This window comes from Oncorhynchus masou, chromosome 28 (genome assembly GCF_036934945.1).
Source record: "Oncorhynchus masou masou isolate Uvic2021 chromosome 28, UVic_Omas_1.1, whole genome shotgun sequence".
NCBI lineage: Eukaryota > Metazoa > Chordata > Actinopteri > Salmoniformes > Salmonidae > Oncorhynchus > Oncorhynchus masou.
The window spans coordinates 64715118-64736034 of NC_088239.1; the positions used below are offsets into that span (position 1 = coordinate 64715118).

At 42.0% G+C, this 20917-nt stretch overlaps 1 protein-coding gene across 7 annotated transcripts in view; it reads left to right on the top strand.

Annotated features, from left to right (window-relative positions):
- Window positions 1-10575, top strand: part of pik3r1 (phosphoinositide-3-kinase, regulatory subunit 1 (alpha)) — a 61220-nt gene extending 50645 nt beyond the window's left edge. For 4 of the 7 annotated variants that reach the window (XM_064942923.1, XM_064942924.1, XM_064942925.1 and 1 more), the window contains 7 exons: window positions 4436-4643; window positions 4758-4938; window positions 5068-5336; window positions 5461-5637; window positions 5763-5837; window positions 5995-6165; window positions 6627-10575. In XM_064942923.1, the coding sequence (XP_064798995.1) occupies window positions 4436-4643; window positions 4758-4938; window positions 5068-5336; window positions 5461-5637; window positions 5763-5837; window positions 5995-6165; window positions 6627-6816 (1271 nt within the window). In that variant the 3' untranslated portion in view covers window positions 6817-10575. Of the gene's footprint in view, window positions 1-2091; window positions 2423-2449; window positions 2674-4435; window positions 4644-4757; window positions 4939-5067; window positions 5337-5460; window positions 5638-5762; window positions 5838-5994; window positions 6166-6626 lie in introns of those variants that run through there. The other 3 variants (XM_064942928.1, XM_064942929.1, XM_064942926.1) reach the window with 3 other exon arrangements.
- The last annotated feature ends 10342 nt before the right edge of the window (window positions 10576-20917 follow it).

Genomic DNA, 20917 nt, shown 5'->3' on the forward strand with positions numbered 1-20917 from the left:
CTCTCTCTCTCTCTCGCTCTGTGTGTGTGTCTCTCTCTCTCTCTCGCTCTGTGTGTGTGTCTCTCTCTCTCTTTCGCTCTGTGTGTGTGTCTCTCTCTCTCACTCTGTGTGTGTCTCTCTCTCTCTCGCTCTGTGTGTGTGTCTCTCTCTCGCTCTGTGTGTGTGTCTCTCTCTCTCGCTCTGTGTGTGTGTGTCTCTCTCTCTCTCTCGCTCTGTGTGTGTGTCTCTCTCTCTCACTCTGTGTGTGTCTCTCTCTCTCTCGCTCTGTGTGTGTCTCGCTCTCTCGCTCTGTGTGTGTCTCGCTCTGTGTCTCTCTCGCTCTGTGTGTCTCTCTCGCTCTGTGTGTCTCGCTCGCTCTGTGTGTCTCGCTCGCTCTGTGTGTCTCGCTCGCTCTGTTTGTCTCGCTCTCGCTCGCTCTGTGTGTGTCTCTCTCTCTCGGTGTGTCTCACGCTCGCGCTCTCTCTCGGTGTGTCTCACGCTCGCTCTCTCTCTCGGTGTGTCTCACGCTCGCTCTCTCTCTCTCGGTGTGTCTCACGCTCGCTCTCTCTCTCGGTGTGTCTCACGCTCGCTCGCTCTCTCTCTCGGTGTGTTTCCTCTCTCTCTCTCCATGTGTTTCTCTGTGTGTTTCTCTCTCTCCGTGTGTTTCTCTCTCTCTCTCTCTCTCTCTCCCCTGCTGGTCTTTTAGAAGTTGTTGGTTCTTACAGATCCCATATATCACCTTGCTGTCTGTCTGTGTGGTCAGAAAGGCATGCTGATTTATCTAGGGACCACATTCCAGAAATTTCCATTTAGACCAAACTGTTTCAGAGAGGCAATTTTAGTGGCCCCAAATGGAATTTGTTTTACGACCGAGCTCAAGATAAAGAAGCTTATGCATATGTAGCACACGTTAAGTTAAGTTGTATATAATGTAGGCTATCTTAAGAAATGTTTTTAATATGTATAAAATCATGTGTATGACTTTCATTTAGTGCGTAGCTAGCTATCATTGAAATGAGATCGTGTCCTTAAAAAGATAAAGCCAAGCTCAGCTGTCCTCCTCATCATGCAGATAAGCTTTTTTCAGGTATATTGACTTTCAGTCAATGTGGCCTATTTCATCATTACCAAGCTACCTTTGGAAAGACGCTGTTCCCTTATCCTTTTCGTCCCCATAAGCTGGTCCTGGGATGACAATGACAGCGTTCCACTCCTGGCCCCTAGTTTTAAACCAGTACCCAGAACTGGCGCTATTTTAGTGTCCCTCAGCCGCGCAGAGAAGTCCTGAATTTGCTGAGTGTCACTCCTAGAGGATTACTGGTGTATTTTGGAGCCTCCGGAATGCAAGTGACAGTAGGAGGGAGGCTGTGACCGGTGCGCAGGCTTTAGGACGTGTAGTGTCGCTCCTCTGCCTAGCCTGCCTATGCAGTGGTGGAAAATTTATCCAGTTGTCATACTTGAGTAAAAGTAAAGATGCCTAATAGAAAATGACTCAACTGAAAGTAACCCAGTAAAATACTACTTGAGTGAAAGTCTAAAAGTATTTGGTTTTAAATATACTTAACTATCAAAAGTAAAGATCTAGATCATTTCAAATTCCTTATATTAAGAAAACCAGACGGCACAATTTTCTTATAAAAAATATATTTTAAAAAATGTACAAAATGTTTACAGATACCCGGGGGGCACACTCCAACACTCAAACAAAGTATTTGTGTTTAGTGAGTCCGCCAGATCAGAGGCAGTAGGGATGACCAGGGATGTTCTCCTTGATAAGTGTAAATTTGACTATTTTTCTGTCCTGCTAAGCATTCAAAATGTACAAATGTATGAAGTAAAAAGTAAATTATTTTCTTTAGGAATGTAGTGGCGTAAAAGTTGTCCAATATAAATAGTAATGTACAGATGCCCCCAAAAACAACTTAAGTAAAAATACTTTAAAGTACTACTTAAGTACTTTACACCACTGTGCCTACGTGATGCAGCAGCCAAGCTGGCTTTGTCTCAGTGCCAACAGTGGGCAGGACTAAACCGGTGCACAGCGTGCAGGGAGGTGGGGCGAGCAACCAGCAAGAGAGGGGCAGAGGGGAGGGCTGAGAGTCAGAACAAGCGAGGAAGAGAAAGAGAGAGGCTGCAGGTTTTTTTCTCTCACATTGTGCTACAGCTAAGACAAGATGTTGCACGGTTTGGTTTGGCAGCAGCTGTAGTCAGATCTTTGGAAAGGATGCTGTGTACGGAGGTTGTTATAGGGGTATTTTAGCCTGCGCGTGTTCTAGTCGATATAGGTACTGTGATCTGCACTGCATGGGCTGTGCACATTGAGGGATAGCATCGGCAACAAAAAAGAAAAAAGGCAAGTGTGCTTTCAAAATGACGACATCGCTCTCAGGAAATGAAAAATGCAGGAGTGGTCGGTGACAGTCCCCCTGTGTGATTGGCTGTGGTAAGTGATGTAACGCGTTACTGAGCAAGGAAGCAGACAGGCTGCCCTTTATGATAGTTTTTTCAAATGGATTTCAAGATGCTTGTACAAGAGAACGGGGCACCTTTCCGGGCGTATTACGATATTCTATTATCATTCAAATGTGCAACAAGGCGATATCTGACACATGGATGATTTGGAGGACTTGTGTCTGAGATCTGAGTTTGATGCCGATTCCGAACCTTTATTTTACTTAGAGATGGACCTTCCAGGTAGGCGAACTGACTCGCTCAGTCATGTTGGATGTTGCATGACAAGTCTGTCTCTTTGCATGCTGAGACACAAGTTTCAGTATGACCAGGAGATTAGTCTGAGGCTAGGGGTGAGCAGCAGCAGTTCACAATGCAGTGTGATGTGAATTGTCACCTTGGCTGTCAACCCAAAACCTGCTGCTTTCATTTCCATACCCTCTGGTCATCTCCGAGCTTTATCTCTGAGCTCCTCTTTTTGGGATCAGTGGCTTTAGGCACTCCTGCCACCAGTTGGGTGTTGCTGTTATTTGTACCATATGTACTGTTACATATAATATTCCATCTCATGGATATGGCTCATGTTATAAACATGTGTATTATACACATGACTCGGTGTCTCTCCTGCTATACAGAAGCCTGCGAGGTCCAGGTCAGTAGGCAGGCTGCTAGAGAGAGGGGAAACAAAGGGAGTGCAGCAGTACTAGTGGGTTAAAAATAGCCTGCTACCATTTCAGTTCTGCTCCTGCCAACTCCTACCTCCGAGAGAGAGAGGCAGCTATAGGGAACCTGAGCCAGGCAGTCGGCCTTTGCAGGTTAATGCCACTTGTGATTAGCCAATCCAGTGCAGAAATTAGGGCTTTTTGATGAGCCCATCTCCACGGAATGATTTTTGAAGGGGTGCTATGCAGGGGCCAGCATCACAGACAATGGACACCAGAGCTTTGCAGCATGGAATCAGAATGGCAATCTGCATTAGGGAGAATGTTGATGCTGAGAAGAAGCCATTAGAAGAGAAGAGGCTGGATGGGCTCAATGCCACGCAAGGATTTTTTTTGTCAATGGATCTGTTTATTTTTTTGTCTCTACAGACCGTTATATTGGTAGATATGTAGTTATAGGACTTACAGGATGATACTCCAATGATTTAGTGCTGTTTGTATTTCAGCTGCTGGAGCACAGATGTGCCCCATTTTAGGTCTGAAATTGTGCAGTGTAATTTATTTTGTATTTTTTGTGGCCATTCTGCAGAAAGCCAGAGATAATCTGTGCATGGTATAATCGGGTCAACAGATGGGGTTGATTTCCAGTCATTGTGATTTATGGTCCAAACATGAAGACTGGAGATAGTGATGGGAAGGGGCTTCTTTTTCCAGAATGAAATCCATTCTCCCTGACACTCTCACTCAAGTGGAGAGAGTAGTGGGGAGGATGATGGGGGGAGGATACTGCTAACTGCCGCAGACGTGTGATTGGGTTCACGTCTCCTGCTCACGAGGCAAAGATGCGTCCAGTTGAATGTGTATCCCTACAGATTTGTGGGCCAATTTAATTACCTGCAAAGCAAATGGAATAATATTGCATCTCGCAGCTATAGAGTAATAGATATTTCAACACCCACTTCCACCTCCCCTCAGGAATACGCTGGCTAAGCATTATATTATAGTCTAATGGGCGGCAGGTAGCCTAGTGGTTAGCGCATTGGGCCAGTAACCGAAAGGTTGCTGGATTTGCATACTCGAGCAGACAAGGTGAAAAATCTGTCAATGTGCCTTTGAGCAAGGCACTTAACCCTAATTTGCTCCAGGGGCGCCGTACTACTATGGCTGACCCTATAAAGCACCCTATAAAGCATAAAACATATCTATATTTTTTTTTCTTTGACTACGCCAGGATTTTCTGACATCCCTCCTGATAACTCTATGGTCGGTTTTAATGCACTAAGGTTTTGACTATCACTATTTCATGTACTAAGCAGCCATCTCTCCCCTTTTGTCCACTTCAGCCCTACCTCCCAAGCCACCAAAACCCACTCCCCCTGTTGTCACTAACAACGGTATGAACAACAACATGGCGCTGCAGGACGCCGAGTGGTACTGGGGAGACATCTCCCGCGAAGAGGTCAATGAGAAGCTGAGGGACACGGCCGACGGTACGTTCTTGGTCCGTGACGCCTCCACCAAGATGCACGGTGACTACACTCTCACGTTGAGGTAAGACTACCCTTCCCCATTCCCTTCCTCTTAAAGACTTCTCACCATTCTTGATAATAAGTGTTTGCTGATATTTTAGTTTTTAATTGGTTTTCTATTGGTTTCCAACTTCAGAAAAGGGGGTAACAATAAGCTGATAAAGATATTCCACCGGGATGGGAAATATGGCTTCTCTGACCCCCTGACCTTCAACTCAGTGGTTGAGCTCATCAACCACTACCGTAACGAGTCCCTGGCCCAGTACAATCCCAAGCTAGACGTGAAGCTGCAGTTTCCCGTCTCCAAACACCAGCAGGTAACCATCAGCATAATCATCAACTCTATTTGTCAAGGACTTTTCATACAATACATCTTAGCTAAAAGGTCTTTGCAAGTTCATCATAAATCTGAAGATTCAATCCATTTCTTCTCCTTTCCTCCTCAGGATCAGGTGGTGAAGGAGGACAATATTGATGCTGTGGGGAAGAAGCTCCATGAGTACCATCAGCAGTACCAGGAGAAGAATCGAGAGTATGACCGACTCTACGAGGAGTACACCAGGACATCCCAGGAAATCCAAATGAAAAGGACAGCGATCGAAGCCTTCAATGAAACCATCAAGATATTCGAGGAGCAGTGCCAAACGCAGGAGCGGTACAGCAAGGAGTACATTGAGAAGTTCAGGAGGGAAGGCAATGACAAGGAGATCCAGAGGTAAGGACTTGGATCTAAACCCCCCCCCCCAAAAATATAAAAAGTTTGAATTTGGACAGTAACGTTTTATTAACTGATCAATTTCTTCATGTTTCTTAACTATGTGAATTATTGTTTTTCTCAGGATCGTGGGCAACTATGAGAAGCTAAAGTCTCGTATCAGTGAGATCGTGGACAGCAAGCGGCGTCTGGAGGAGGACTTAAAGAAGCAGGCTGCTGACTACCGAGAGATCGACAAACGGATGAACAGCATCAAACCCGACCTCATCCAGCTCCGCAAAACCAGGGATCAGTACCTCACGTAAGTATAATCTCTATCCACCTCCGTCTCAAATTCAAATAACTTTGTTCTGGTGAGGGAACATCTTGTAAAGGTCTCCCTATTTCCTGTCTCTAATCGGTGTTGTCATGGTTCTTGTGTTCCAGGTGGTTGACCCAGAAGGGAGTCAGGCAGAAGAAGCTCAACGAGTGGCTTGACATCAGAAACGAAAACACAGAAGAGTGAGTATTCTAGACTGGCCTTACATCCTTTTTAAGTTCCTGGTGTCTGAAGTTGACAAAGGGGAATCACATTGCACCATTGTTAAATGCGGTAGAAACATTCAATATCAAACTTTAATTATCGAACTCCCTCTCTCCGTCCATCTGTGTTCTCCAGTCAATACTCTATGGTGGATGACGATGAGGACCTTCCTCACCACGACGAGCGCTCCTGGAAGCTGGGCAACATCAACCGGCTGCAGGCTGAGGCCCTCCTCCGGGGGAAGAGGGACGGAACATTCCTGGTTCGAGACAGCAGCAAGGCAGGGTGCTACGCCTGCAGTGTTGTGTACGTATAAAGACCTTGTACTCATTCTACTACCTCATCCAGAACTGACATTACCTGCTTTGGTTACTGACATAATTTACCTAAGAAGTACTGCAAACACAGTTCACAGACCGTTTAAGTACAGGTGTTATGTGTTCCCTTGAAGGTTGGGACTGTGCTGCTTTACACAGTTTCTGTTTACCTCAACCTGTATTCCAGCTATCTGCTTCTACACTGTTCAGTAATACATCAACGTTCGCACTGCAAACACGCATCAGACACTGTAGACTAGTGTAGCATTCAGTGTAGACATTGCAGCTCAACCATGGACTAGTTTAGTGTAGGGTAGAACCTCACTTGACCAAGGGCTTGGTGGTTTGTCGAGTCGTAGAGTCAGGTGTGCCGTAGTGCTGGGCTGTAACAAAAATGTACAACCCTGACCTAACAGGACAAGACTTGACATTTCTCTCTCTCCTCTCCAGGGTGGAAGGTGAAGTGAAGCACTGTGTCATCAACAAGACGCCCTCAGGGTTTGGCTTCGCTGAGCCTTACAACCTGTACAGCTCGCTCAAAGAACTGGTCCTCCACTACCAGCACACGTCACTGGTCCAGCACAATGACTCTCTGAATGTGACACTAGCGCACCCCGTCTATGCACAGCATAGGCGGTGAGGACCCTACTGTCCATTCAGTCGGACAGATACGTCTACTCAGACTTTGTCCTTAAGGATTTTAAAAGCTAGGATGTGTCTTGCCTACTAACATACATACTTTTTATCCACAAGAGAGGAAAGGACTAAAGACAACCGCAAAACGAAGCCTGAAAACATTTCAGCGACTGTGAGCAGTGGCGAGAGCCTGAATGTAGTCTTGTTACTCTCGTGCTTATTGTGGGAGCACAGAGTCAAGGCGAAACTGCTGAACTCTCTCCCTAAGTGGAGGACATTGGAGGCCTTTTCCTAATGGTGCTTGTTCTTTTCAAAGCTTTACCAGCTGGAATGTCAAAATGCAGATAAAACTCGAGTGCATCATTTTTGTTTTTCTACTGTTCCTCCTCTTTTCCCCATTTGTTTTTACTGTGTGTATGTGTCTGAGAGTGTTTGAGAGTTAGTGTGTGCATCCTTGTGACCAAAACTCACAGTATCTGAAAGGTGTTGGGGATGTCTAACACACCTGTGTGTTTAAGTGTTCAGTGACAGACCGTGGATCAACTGATAAATGTAGCAAAATGGCACTTTTGACAAAGTATAATTGTTTTATTGAAAGACTCCTACGGACTTGTTGAATCAAAGGAGATGACAAGGTGGCAAGAATTCCGGACTTTTCCCTTGCTAACCAGTGCAGAGACTCAACTGTTCTCTACTGTGGATGAGTGAAAATATGAACGGACTTAAAATGGAAATAAGTATGTATATATACAGAGGAGAATGTCAGTACAAAGCGATGAAAACCTACCATACCAAAAAAGCTCAGTTCCTTTTCGGTTATATCCTAATATGCTATGCAATTCTGTCTCCCTTATTTCTGCAAAGTTGTTTTTATTCTGTTGCAAACCCATAATATAAGCTTGTTTTTATTGCTTGAAAAAGTGTATTTTTCCCATGTAAATATCCAAGAGGATATTTTGTGTCAAAATGCCAAGATAAAAACTGCTTCATATTTTTTAAGAAAGTAAATAATAGTAACATACTTTATTACAAATTTTTATCAGCAACTGATAAAACGAGTGTTTTATTAGTACTTTTTTTGCTTCAAACTGATATTCTTCTCAGGCTGAGAGCCTTTTGAGTATTTGACAGCTGCTTCAGTCACAAATATTTCTAACAGAGCCACATGTTCTAGATCTTAGTCGAAAAACAAACAATGGTACCATCCCATAGCATCCAAAGGGGCAGCCTATTCCTTATAGGATACAGGGACTCGGGTGCCATTTGAGAGGTAGCCTATGACTATTAAGTATGTGCGCTCTTAGCATGGAATAATGGGAATATTTGTTGATTACTGCAGTCATAATGGTGCATGTTGTACTCAACTTTTCAACCATCTCCATGGAAACAACAGTATAGATTTATTTTGTTATATAACATTTCCCCTTCACAATGAGATCAAAGCAAATCTGTGTTTTTAAATGATGAAAATTGTTATTAAAAGTATAAATTGGGAGACATTTGATCTTCCCGTATGCTTTGTCCCTATAGTATTTTTTCTGTATCAGAAAATCTTTTGAGTGTTTAAAGGGGTGGATCAACTCATTTAGAATAATGATTGCTTATTATCGTACGACTTTGTCTGCCAATACATAGTGGTTCTGTTACTTGGAGGAAGTACCAACATTTTGCTGCAACCCTCTAGTAAACAGTGTCACTGCTGCAGTTTTAGTTCTCACCCCTTTATTCAAAAATGTATATTTCCATGACTGTAAATTAGGATTTTAATCTGTACTACACTGTAAACATGTATCAATGGAAATTCACAGTGATAGATATTGTATGACCTAACATGACAAAAATAATCTTGATACATTTCTTTTCAACTCTTATGTCCCCAGAATGATAAACATAGTAACATTTGTGTTGATAAATAGATTTTATTTGATTTATATAATATTATATTCAACTTTAGACTATCAGCTAAAGACTTACCATCCAAGCCCAGTCAATAAAATGTAAATGGAGAACACAGCCATGCAATCTCCATAGACAAACATGGGCAGTAGAATGGCCTTACTGAAGAGCTCAGTGACTTTCAACGTGGCACCGTCAGCATGACACCTTTCCAACAAGTCAGTTAGTCAAATTTCTTCCCTGCTAGAGCTGCCCCAGTCAACTGTAAGTGCTGTAAGTGCTGTTATTGTAAGGTGCAAGCGTCTATGAGCAAAAATGCCTCAGCCGCGAAGTGGTAGGCCACACAAGCTCACAGAACGGGACCGCCGAGTTTTGAAGCGCGTACCACATATAAATCGTTTGCCCTAAGTTGCAACACTCACTACCGAGTGCCAAACTGCTTCTGGAAGCAACGTCATCACAAATACTGTTTTCCGGGAGCTTCATGAAATGGGTTTCCTTGGCCGAGCTGCCACACATAAGCCTAAGATCACCATGCACAATGCCAAGCGTCGGCTGGAGTGGTGTAAAGCTCACCATTGGATATTGGAGCAATGGAAATGTGTTTTTTTGAGTGATAAATCACACTTCACCATCTGGCAGTCCGACTGGCTAATCTGGTATTGGTGGATGCCAGGAGACCGCTACCTGCCCCAATGCATAGTACCAACTGTAAAGTTTGGTGGAGGAGGAATAATGGTCTAGGGCTGTTTTTCATGCTTCGGACTAGGCCCCACAGTTCTAATGAATGCAAATTGTAACGCTACAGCATACAAAGACATTCTAGACAATTCTGTGTTTCCAACTTTGTGGCAAAAGTTTGGGGCCCTTTCCTGTTTCAGCATGACAGTACCCCCATGCACAAATCGAGGTCCCTACAGAAATGGTTAGTTGAGATTGGTGTGGATGAATTTGACTGGCTTGCATAGAGCCCTGACCTCAACCCCATTGAACACCTTTGGGTTGAATTGGAACGCCGACTGCGAGCCAGGCCTAATCGCCCATCAGTTTCCGACCTCACAAATGTTCTTGTGGCTGAATGGAAGCAACTCCCCGCAGCAATGTTCCAACATCTAGTGGAAAGCAGCATGCCACTGTTAAGCTCTGCAATGTGGATGTTCGTCATTCTGATTGGTCAAGAGTCAATAGCTATTTCAAAATGTAGAATTTTCCTTTTTACACATTTTAAAGGAGTAGTTCACTATTTTACAACTTTATGTTAGACGGTTCCTCTCCCTGAAAGCAGTCTATTGGCCATAACAAAAAAATGTAATGGCCCAAAAAAAAATTTTTTACATGCTCACATGGCCCCATCACTTTCATTGATTGTTAGCTTTTTAATGGATGTTTATAGAATTGAACCATGGATTACAGTTTCTCATGGCCTACTACTCTTTATAAGAATAATTGTCGTTAACTGTTTTTCTTTTGCTTTACTCACATTGGTTCACTCAAGGCCAATAACTACAGAACCAGTTAAAACAAAGCAAGTTTGGATTCAAGCTACTATGTCACCTCTGGGATAAATACCCATTGTACTATACAATACCTTTTCAAGTTTGTTGTATAATTGTAGTTTGATCTCAGGTGGCCCTGGTCTTGTTTGTTACTTTTGTCCAATGTGTCATCTCTACTCTCTTGTGTTCTTTGAAAAAAACCTGCACCGTTTTGAGGTTTATTTTCTTTTAACCCTCAATGACTATATGACTTCAGCTGACATGGTGACTGTGACAGAAATGTTGAGATTGAGATTTAACAGTGTTCCCCAGTTTTGCTTCAAACCTGTATTAGGCTTTGTTAAAATGAAATAAAAGTGTTTAAGAAACTATTTTTGAAGTAAATTGCTCATTTTACCAGAATATTGTGACATCTATGGATCCATACCAGCTGAAAAGTACAACTAGATGACTTCAAAGGAAAAAATACTGAAGGCTCCTTTTCAGTTGCAGAACTCTGTGTACAGTTGGGTGTCTTTTTAAAAAAAAATTTAGGTTATGCAAATTCCGGGTATGGCATGATGGCACAGCATTGATGTCACCAGTAATAAGATAACCGAAAGCGTCTGAACGCTTTGTTCCCTCTGAGAACATTCACATTGTGACTGAATTTATAGAGGCGTATGTGGTTTTAGCTATTTTACCACTCATCACTTAATTCTAGAATGGACTTTTACATCCTACATTTCACCAGTTCATTTCTACTTGCAGATGCATGAAGTTAATGTATTAAATGAAATTGGTCTTTTTATCAGATTTCACTTGATTTTAGCATTTTACTTTGTCATGCCCAGTACCACAGTAAGCACAGTGTTAATTAACCACAGCCTGGTTAAGGAACTTATTTAATGCCTTGACCAAGTACTGGTTCCATCCACAGTGAAATCTTAAGCAGCAACCCAGTAGGTATTGGCTGCTATCCACCATTGTGTGTAACAAGTTTATCACAGTCTTAACACGTTTTAAGTGTTACAAAGACATCCAGTGATGTACCAGCAGGCTAGGAGCAATGAGTCTTTGTCTTAGGTTATGTAACATTGCTCCAGCTCAAAAGGCACATAGTTCACTGGAGGTTATGGCCATCCCAGAAAACTTGAGTGATCATCTGCAGAGAGCGGGAGTGTGAGAGAGGGATATCATTTCAGCAATGCAGACCAAAAGTAAATATAGACTGGATTCTTCCCATTGCAGTTCTTTGAATTGCAAACACTAACCACCCTCCTGCCCATCAGTACAGTGTCCTTAGTCTGCATTTAGAACCACCAGGATGGGAAATTCCAAAATGTTCAGTTTTAAAACATGCGGAAATGTCTTTTGTTAGAATTCGATCACCTTCTAGAACTTCCTCTCAACTAAAGTGCCAGAATGCAGATGTAGCTACGAGATGTAGGATATAGATGAGGTTGATCAAGCGTATCCTCTGACAACCACTGTTTACTGTTTGCGTCAGCATGGGGAACGGAAAATGTAAAACCACAGATCACATGACCTTAACCTCTGGACTTGTACTGGAGCTGAGTACAAGCCACACCTCAGCGGCCTGCATCTTTTTCACACATACAAATAAATATATAGAGCAAATGTTTCCATAGTCAAATGTAGTGCTTATCTTATAACATGACAGAGGTAAACTAGATTATAGCTGCGTTTAGTCACAGCTTGTTTAAGTAGTAAATCATAAACTCAATTCATAATACTGAAATATTTTAAATAATTTGTATTTTGATTAAGGAATCTTATCAATGTTAGTTATACTCCTAACTCCAAGATACCTCTATGCACAAAGCTATTATGGTATCGAAGTTAAACCGAATGAAATGGCAAAGGGGGAGTGTCCATTAGCTAAAGGCCTTAACAAGTTCAAGGTAGCTTCCCATCTTGAATTCAAATTGGTGTTCTAAACACATTTGCCTGTATGAACAACTCTAACCCATCGTTCATAATGTTTGTTCCACCATTAGTTTGATCTGCACTAGGTGTAGGAAGGCTGGTTGGAGCTGAGGGTGGGGGTCTCCAACGCTGGTCTTGCAGTTGAGACCTGCCAGTGAATCTTACAGTTCACATTGAAACACCTGAATAAGAGTCTCATACAGTAGCCTATATACAGTCATAAATGTAGTGCAGAAAATTACATTGCAACGAAGCAACACTCTCGCCCAGCTGGGCCCTGGGTAATAACGCTGCTTTAGGTGGATTCTCCTGCCGTTAGATCACAGATGATGACATTAATGGTCTTCTCTGCTCCCACATCTCTGATTAATGTGCTTAATCTGCAGAGACATTTTCAGGACACAGATTTACAACGGTTCAGCTTATAAATGAGGCCAGCAGAGGTCAGCCGCATTTAATGATTAGTATTATGACGTACATGTTAAAAAGAGAGGAGATGAGGGCCCATGTGAAATGTTTTGAGGTACTTAGTTGTAATGAGATGGGATGCGTATTTATGTGTTCTGACTGTGGTTGGTATGTACTGTTGGCGGATGTGGTACATGCTTTGAGAGAAGGAAGTACACGTGCATGCACACACACTCATAGTAGGGGGGAAAAACTTGTGTAGGCCCATTCCAGTCCAATTCAACAAGGGTGTTTTAATCTCAGTGTTTGGATTTCCATTTGAAAAGTTCTGTCAGATTAACATCTCAACAGCATGCTCTTCTATCCTGTGATATCCATCTAATGCCAGCCCTGATTTGAATTAGTATTTTGTGAAAACTAAAGCATGCACCTGAGCATACTCATCATGGAAAGAGTCTGCATTTGTTATCATACTCATTCATATGCTAATCATATGCTGTGACTGAGCAGCTGGTAGCCTAGTGGTTAGAGTGTTGGACCAGTAACCGAAAGCTTGCTGGGTTGAATCCCCGAGCTGACATGGTAAAAAAAAAATCTCTCATTCTGCCCATGAACAAGGCAGTTAAACCCACTGTTCCCCGGTAGGCTGTCATTGTAAATAAGAATTTGTTCTTAACTGGCTAGCCTTGTTAAATTACAAAATAAAACAAGGAAGATTTGAGAGTAAGTGGAAAGTTGAATTCCAAAAATGCTATATATCCATTTTCAGAAATGTTGGTAAATTAGCTTTTATTGATGTAAGAGATTTTGTGTGTTTTTTCCCTTATCTAATCATGGCATGGGGTTGTTCAATGACAGACCTGTATTTGTTTAAATTGGTGGTTTCATTTCAGAGACAAATAATGCTATATATCCGCCTCACTCTAAGAGAAATAACTACTACTAGGTTTTACACAGTCAAATCAAATTGTATTGGTCACATACACATGGTTAGCAGATGTTAATGCGAGTGTAGCAAAATGCTTGTGCTTCTAGTTCCAACAGTGCAGTGCAGTAATAACAGTGCAGTAATAACTAACAATTCCCAACAACTACCTAATACATACAAATCTAAAGGGTTGAATGAGAATATATACATATAGATAAAGTGGGGCAAAAAAGTATTTAGTCAGCCACCAATTGTGCAAGTTCTCCTACTTAAATAGATGATAGAGGCCTGTAATTTTCATTATAGGTACACTTCAACTATCACAGACAAAATGAGAAAAACAAATCCAGAAAATCACATTGTAGGATTTTTAATGAATTTATTTGCAAATTATAGTTGACGTGTACCTATGATGAAAATTACAGGCCTCTCTCATCTATTTAAGTGGGAGAACTTCCACAATTGGTGGCTGACTAAATACTTTTTTACCCCACTGTATATGGATGAGCGATGGCCCGAGCAGCATAGGCAAGGTGCAGTAGATAGTATAAAATACAGTATATACATGTGATATGAGTAATGTAAGATTTGTAATAATTATTATAGTGGCATTATTTAAAGTGACTAGTGATCTATTTTTTAAAGTGTCCAGTGATTGGGTCTCAATACACTATATACATGTGATATGAGTAATGTAAAATATGTAGACATTATTAAAGTGGTATTGTTTCAAGTGACTCGTGATCAATTTATTAAAGTGTCCAGTGATCGGGTCTCAATGTGGGCAGCAGCCTCTCTGAGTTAGTGGTGGCTGTTTAACATTCTGATGGCCTTGAAATAGAAAATGTTTCTCAATCTCTCAGTCCCAGCTTGATGCACCTGTACTGACCTCACGTTCTGGATGATAGCGGTGTGAACAGGCAGTGGCTCGGGTGGTTGTTGTCCTTGATGATCTTTTTGTCCTTCCTGTGACATCGAGTGCTGTAGGTGTCATGAAGGGCAGGTAGTTTACCCCCGGTGATGCGTTGTGCAGACCGCACCGTCCTCTGGTGAGCCTTGCAGTTGAGGGCGGTGCAGTTGCCATACCAGGCTGTGATACAGCCCGACAGGATGCTCTCGATTGTGCATCTGTAAAAGTTTGTCAGGGTTTTGGGTGACAAGCCAAATTTCTTCAGCCACCTGAAGTTGAAGAAGCGCTGTTGCGCATTCTTCACCACAATATCTGTGTGGGTGCACCATTTCAGTTTGTCTGTGATGTGTACGCCCAGGAACTTAAAACCTTACACCTTCTCCACTGCTGACCCTTCGATGTGGATAGGGGGTGCTCCCTCTGCTGTTTCCTGAAGTCCACGATCATCTCCTTTGTTTTGTTGACATTGAGTGAGAGGTTGTTTTCCTGACACCACACTCCGAGTGCTCTCACTTCCTCCCTGTAGGCTGTCTCGTCGTTGTTGGTGATAAAATCAAATCAAATTAAATGTATTTATATAGCCCTTCGTAAATCAGCTGATATCTCAAAGTGCTGTACAGAAACCCAGCCTAAAACCCCAAACAGCAAGCAATGCAGGTGTAGAAGCACGGTGGCTAGGAAAAACTCCCTAGAAAGGCCAAAACCTAGGAAGAAACCTAGAGAGGAACCAGGCTGTGTGGGGTGGCCAGTCCTCTTCTGGCTGTGCCGGGTGGAGATTATAACAGAACATGGCCAAGATGTTCAAATGTTCATAAATGACCAGCATGGTCGATTAATAATAAGGCAGAACAGTTGAAACTGGAGCAGCAGCACAGCCAGGTGGACTGGGGACAGCAAGGAGTCATCATGTCAGGTAGTCCTGGGGCATGGTCCTAGGACTCAGGTCCTCCGAGAGAGAGAAAGAGAGAGAGAGAAAGAGAGAGAGAAAGAGAGAGTTAGAGAAAGCACACTTAAATTCACACAGGACCCCGAATCGGACAGGAGAAGTACTCCAGATATAACAAACTGACCCTCGCCCCCCGACACATAAACTACTGCAGTATAAATACTGGAGGCTGAGACAGGAGGGGTCAGGAGACACTGTGGCCCCATCCGAGGACACCCCCGGACAGGGCCAAACAGGACGGATATAACCCCGCACACTTTGCCAAAGCACAGCCCCCACACCACTAGAGGGATATCTCCAACCACCAACTTACCATCCTGAGACAAGGCTGAGTATAGCCCACAAAGATCTCCGCCATGGCACAACCCCAAGGGGGGGTGCCAACCCAGACAGGATGACCACATCAGGATGATCAAGGATTAGGATGACCACTACTGTTGTGTCGTCTGCAAACTTGATGATTGAGTTGGAGGCATGCATGGCCACCCAGTCGTGGGTGAACAGGGAGTACAGAAGAGGGCTGATGATGATGAGCTTGGAGGGTACTATGGTGTTGAATGCTGAACTGTGGCACTGTACTATTTTCAAAGCGAGCAAAGAAGTGCCGGTACAGGGACAAGGTGTTTAGTTTATCTGGAAGCGTGACGTCGGTATCCGTGAAGTGGCTGTTGTTTTTGTAGTCCCGGATTTCCTGTAGAATTGCGACTCCACCTTGTCCCTGTACCGGCATTTCGCTTGTTTGAATGCCTTGCAGAGGGAATAACTACACTGTTTATATTCAGCCACATCGCCAAACCTCTTTCCACGGTGAAATGCGAAGGATCACGCTCTCAGTTTTTCGCGAATGCCACCATCCATCCATGGTTTCTGGTTAGGGTAGGTTTTAATAGTCACAGTGGTTACGACATCTCCAATGCACTTATTTATAAACACACTCACTGAGTCAGTGTATAGATCAATGTCGTTCGCTTAGACTGACTGGAACATATTCTAGTCCGTGTGATCAAAACAAACTTGGAGCGTGGCTTCCGAATGGTCAGTCCAGCGTTGAATGGTTCTTGTCACTGGTACATCCTGTTTAAGTTTCTGCCTATTTGCCCGTTTACAAAGCCTGACCAGAAGACCGCTCTGTCTGCCCCTTCTGCATCAGTGATCAGTTGAAGTCGGAAGTTTACATACACCTTAGCCAAATACATTTAAACTCTGTTTTTCACAATTCTTGACATTTAATTCTAGTAAAAAATTATTGTCTTAGGTCAGTTAGGATCACCACTTTATTTTAAGAATGTGAAATGTCAGAATAATAGTAAAGAGAATTATTTATTTCAGCTTTTATTTCTTTCATCACAATCCCAGTGGGTCAGAAGTTTACATATACTCAATTAGTATTTTGTAGCATTGCCTTTAAATTGTTTAACTTGGGTCAAACATTTCGGGTAGCCTTCCACAAGCTTCCCACAATAAGTGCTGGTGTAACTGAGTCAAGTTTGTAGTCCTCCTTGCTTGCACATAAGCTTTTTCTGTTCTGCCCACACATTTTAAATGGGATTAAGGTCAGGGCTTTGTGATGGCCACTCCAATACCTTGACTTTGTTGTCCTTAAGCCATTTTGCCACAACTTTTGAAGTATCCTTGGGGTCATTGTCCATTTGCAACCAAGCTTTAACTTCCTGACTGATGTCTTGAGATGCTGCTTCAATATATCCACATAATTTTCCTCCCTCATGATGCCATCTGTTTTGTGAAGTGCACCAGTCCCTCCTGCAGCAAAGCACCCCCACAACATGATGCTGCCACCCCCTTGCTTCACGGTTGGGATGGTGTTCTTCGGCTTGCAAGTCTCCTCCTTTTTCCTCCAAACGTAATGATGGTCATTATGGCCAAACAGTTCTATTTTTGTTTCATCAGACCAGAGGACATTTCTCCAAAAAGAACGATCTTTGTCCTCATGTGCATTTGCAAACCGTAGTCTGGCTTTTTTTACGGCGGTTTTGGAGCAATGGCTTCTTCCTTGCTGAGTGGCCTTTCACCTTATGTCGCTATAGGACTAATTTTACTGTGGATATAGATACTTTTGTACCTGTTTCCTCCAGCATCTTCACAAGGTCCTTTGTTGTTGTTCTGGGATTGATTTGCAGTTTTCGCACCAAAGTACGTTCATCTCTAGGAGACAAAGTGTCTCCTTCCTGAGCGATATGACGGCTGCGTGGTCCCATGGTGTTTATGCTTGTGTACTATTGTTTGTACAGATGAACGTGGTACTTTTAGGCGTTTGGAAATTGCTCCCAAGGATGAACCCGACTTGTGGAGGTCTACAATTGTTTTTCTGAGGTCTTGGCTGATTTCTTTTGATTATCGCATGATGTCAAGCAAAAAGGCACTGATTTTGAAGGTAGGCCTTGAAATACATCCACAGGTCCACAGGTACACCTCCAATTGACTAAAATTATGTTGTGATACAGTGAATTATAAAGTAGATGTCCTTTCCAACTTGCCAAAACTAGTTTGTTAACAAGAAATTTGTGGAGTGGTTGAAAAACGAGTTTTAATGACTCCAACCTAAGTGTATGTAAACTTCCGACTTCAACTGTATCAAATAGTTCTTCCCGGCTGTATGTAGTAAGACTTAAGATTTCCTGGGGTAACAATGTAAGAAATAATACATAAAAAAAAAAATACTGCATAGTTTCCTAAGAATGTGAAGCGAAGCGACCATCTCTGTCAGCGCCATCTTGAATATGGATGTAACAAATAACTACATTTTTAATAAAGAACTGTACAAATTATACATTTGTGACATCTCTATTTAAGAATAAAGAAAATACAGTAATATGACATCTGTATATAAAACATTTACATTTGACATTTTAGTAATTTTGCATATGCTCTTATCCAAAGCGAAATTAAGTGGATTCATCTTAAAATAGCTAGGTAAGGCAACCACATATCACAGCCAAATATACATGATGCAAACATTCCATTCCAGCTAAACAGTGGATATATAGCATTCACATCTAAAATCCATGAATTAAACATCTGAGGACAGTAATATTGTACACACACACAAAGGTACCCATAATCAATGATTTCTGATGAAAAAACACAAATGTGAAACATATTGTTTTGGAAATAAACTATTCAAGTGCTTGAACGCCAGAAGATACAATTATTGGATTTAAATAGCTTAGTGAGTATCTTAGGGGACCCCCATTATGTACTATATGCACTTTATCATTTAGGGTAAAACAATTTTCTTCAATTAAAAATGCTTACTTTAAGCTTCCCCTAATCCCCATTTCTGAACATACAGTACATGCAGTAACTGTGTGGCTCATTTGTGTGTGAATACATTTTGCCATATAATGTAGACTTTACTGTACTTTCTTGAAAATATTTGGTATGTTTTGTAAATTTGAACTTCTCTGGCAGTTCCTCCTTAGGGCTAGAGGGCTGCCAGTATCTATTGCCACACGTATATTGATGAAATATGAACAGGATCTCATCTCTGAGGTTAGTTAGAGCATGTTTCAAAAGATACATTGGTGCAATTCATCCGTGAAGATGGAAAACCGCTGATGTACATCCAGTTAAGAATGGCAACTTGTTGAACTTATAACCTGTCATAACCTACCATACCTGCACATATTTGAAAATAACTTTATATTGAGTCTCAGGCTGTCATTATCTCTTAAAACTAGAGGAAGTGTCCAATCGTTTCACCATATTGATTCCACCATGTCTGGTGACCTATATTGAACGTACTAGAATACACGTAGAAGGTTTAAGTAACATAGAGAAAGGGTTAAGTTAAAGGTCCAATTCAGCCGTTTTTCTCTCAATATCAAATAATTTCTGGTTAACAATTAAGTACCTTACAGTGATTGTTTTCAATTAAAATTGTTTAAAAAAAGAAGAAAATAGCTTCTTAGCAAAGAGCAATTTCTCAAGAATTTCGCTAGGACTGTCTGGGAGTGATCAGAGTGGAGAGGGGAAAACTGATAACTAGCTGTTATTGGCAGCGAGGTTTGGAACTCCTTTCTTATTGGTCCATTAACTAATTTACTGCCTAGTGATGTCACCAGGCAGGCCAAAACTCCATCCCACCCAAACAGGCTGAAATTTCAGGTGGTCTTTTTAAACAGCTCTTACACTAAAAGGGCATTATCATAATTTTACAATGTCACAGTATTATTCCAACCTCATAGTGTGTAAATATATATAAAACACAGGAAAATCATGTTTTTGACTGCCAACTTTAAAGGTTAATTTAAAGTTATCTTAAAAAGAATAGAAGCACAAAAGCAGGCTATACATTGAGTATAGTCAAACAAACGAAATAGCATTATGTTAGGGGGTTAAGGATAAGTAAAGGATTCAGACTACTGCTTGTCTTCAAAAGCCCTGATAAAAGGATGATGGATGGGGCTTTTGGCATTACACAATATTCTGTTAATATTTGCCATACATATCTGTGGGATTGCAAACTCTCAGAATCAGATCTCTTGGAAGTCATTACGGAACAAAGTCCCTCTCCTCGTTAGCCTAGAAAGTAGCTACTGAAACCCTAACATGCCAACTGACATAGATATCATACTTAATCCCATTGAAGTCAGCTTGGAGTGCGGACCGAGGCAGGACGATGTCAACATCTTTCTCTGATGCTTTGCTCTGTCTGTCGCTCACAGTTCACTCATGCATTGCGGTCTTTGGTCAGATCAATGAAACTGTGTGCATTGGAGTAGATAAGTCAAATACATGTAGCCTAGGTCAGCAGAATGAACATGAACCCAATCGTCCTGACAGACAGCCTTTCTTAAACAAATAATTAAATCACTCCATATATCACTGGCAGGCTTAATGATCTACTCTCCTGTCAGTCAGAGTGATTATAAGCCTCTAACCTTCTTTTTTCTATCTTCTTCTTCTAGGAAATGGATTATTAGAGACTGTTATATCACTGCCAGTCGAAGGAGGCAGCTAATCCCCTTGCCTCCCCTCCTTGTCACCATGCTCAGATATAGACAGCCACCAAGGTGCAGACACTCACAGTCACACTCGGGGTAAAGTGGCCTCCTCTCCTCATCTCTTTTCTTTTATTCATGTTGGTCTAAGAGCCCAGGACAGGGAAATGCAATATGGTGGAAACTTACTAGGAATCAGACCTGGGTTCAAATACTATTTATTGTATTTCAATTACATTCAAAAACACTGTTAACCTCTTACACTTATGGTGGCGCTATTTCATTTTTGGAAGAAAAACGTTCCCGTTTTAAACAAGATATTTTGTCACAAAAAGATGCTCGACTATGCATATAATTGCTACTGTTCGAAAGAAAACACTCTGACGTGTCCAGAAATACAAATATCTTCTCTGTGCGTGCCCTTTAACGTGAGCTTCAGGCAAAACCAAGATGACTTGGCATCCAGGAAATGACAAGGATTTTTGAGGCTCTGTCTTTCATGATCTCCTTATATGGCTGTGAACGCAAGAGGAATGAGTCTGCCCTTTCTGTCGTTTCCCCAAGGTGTCTGCAGCATTGTGACGTAGTAGTAGTAGTAGTAGTAGCTGAATATTGGAAACGTATTTGGAAA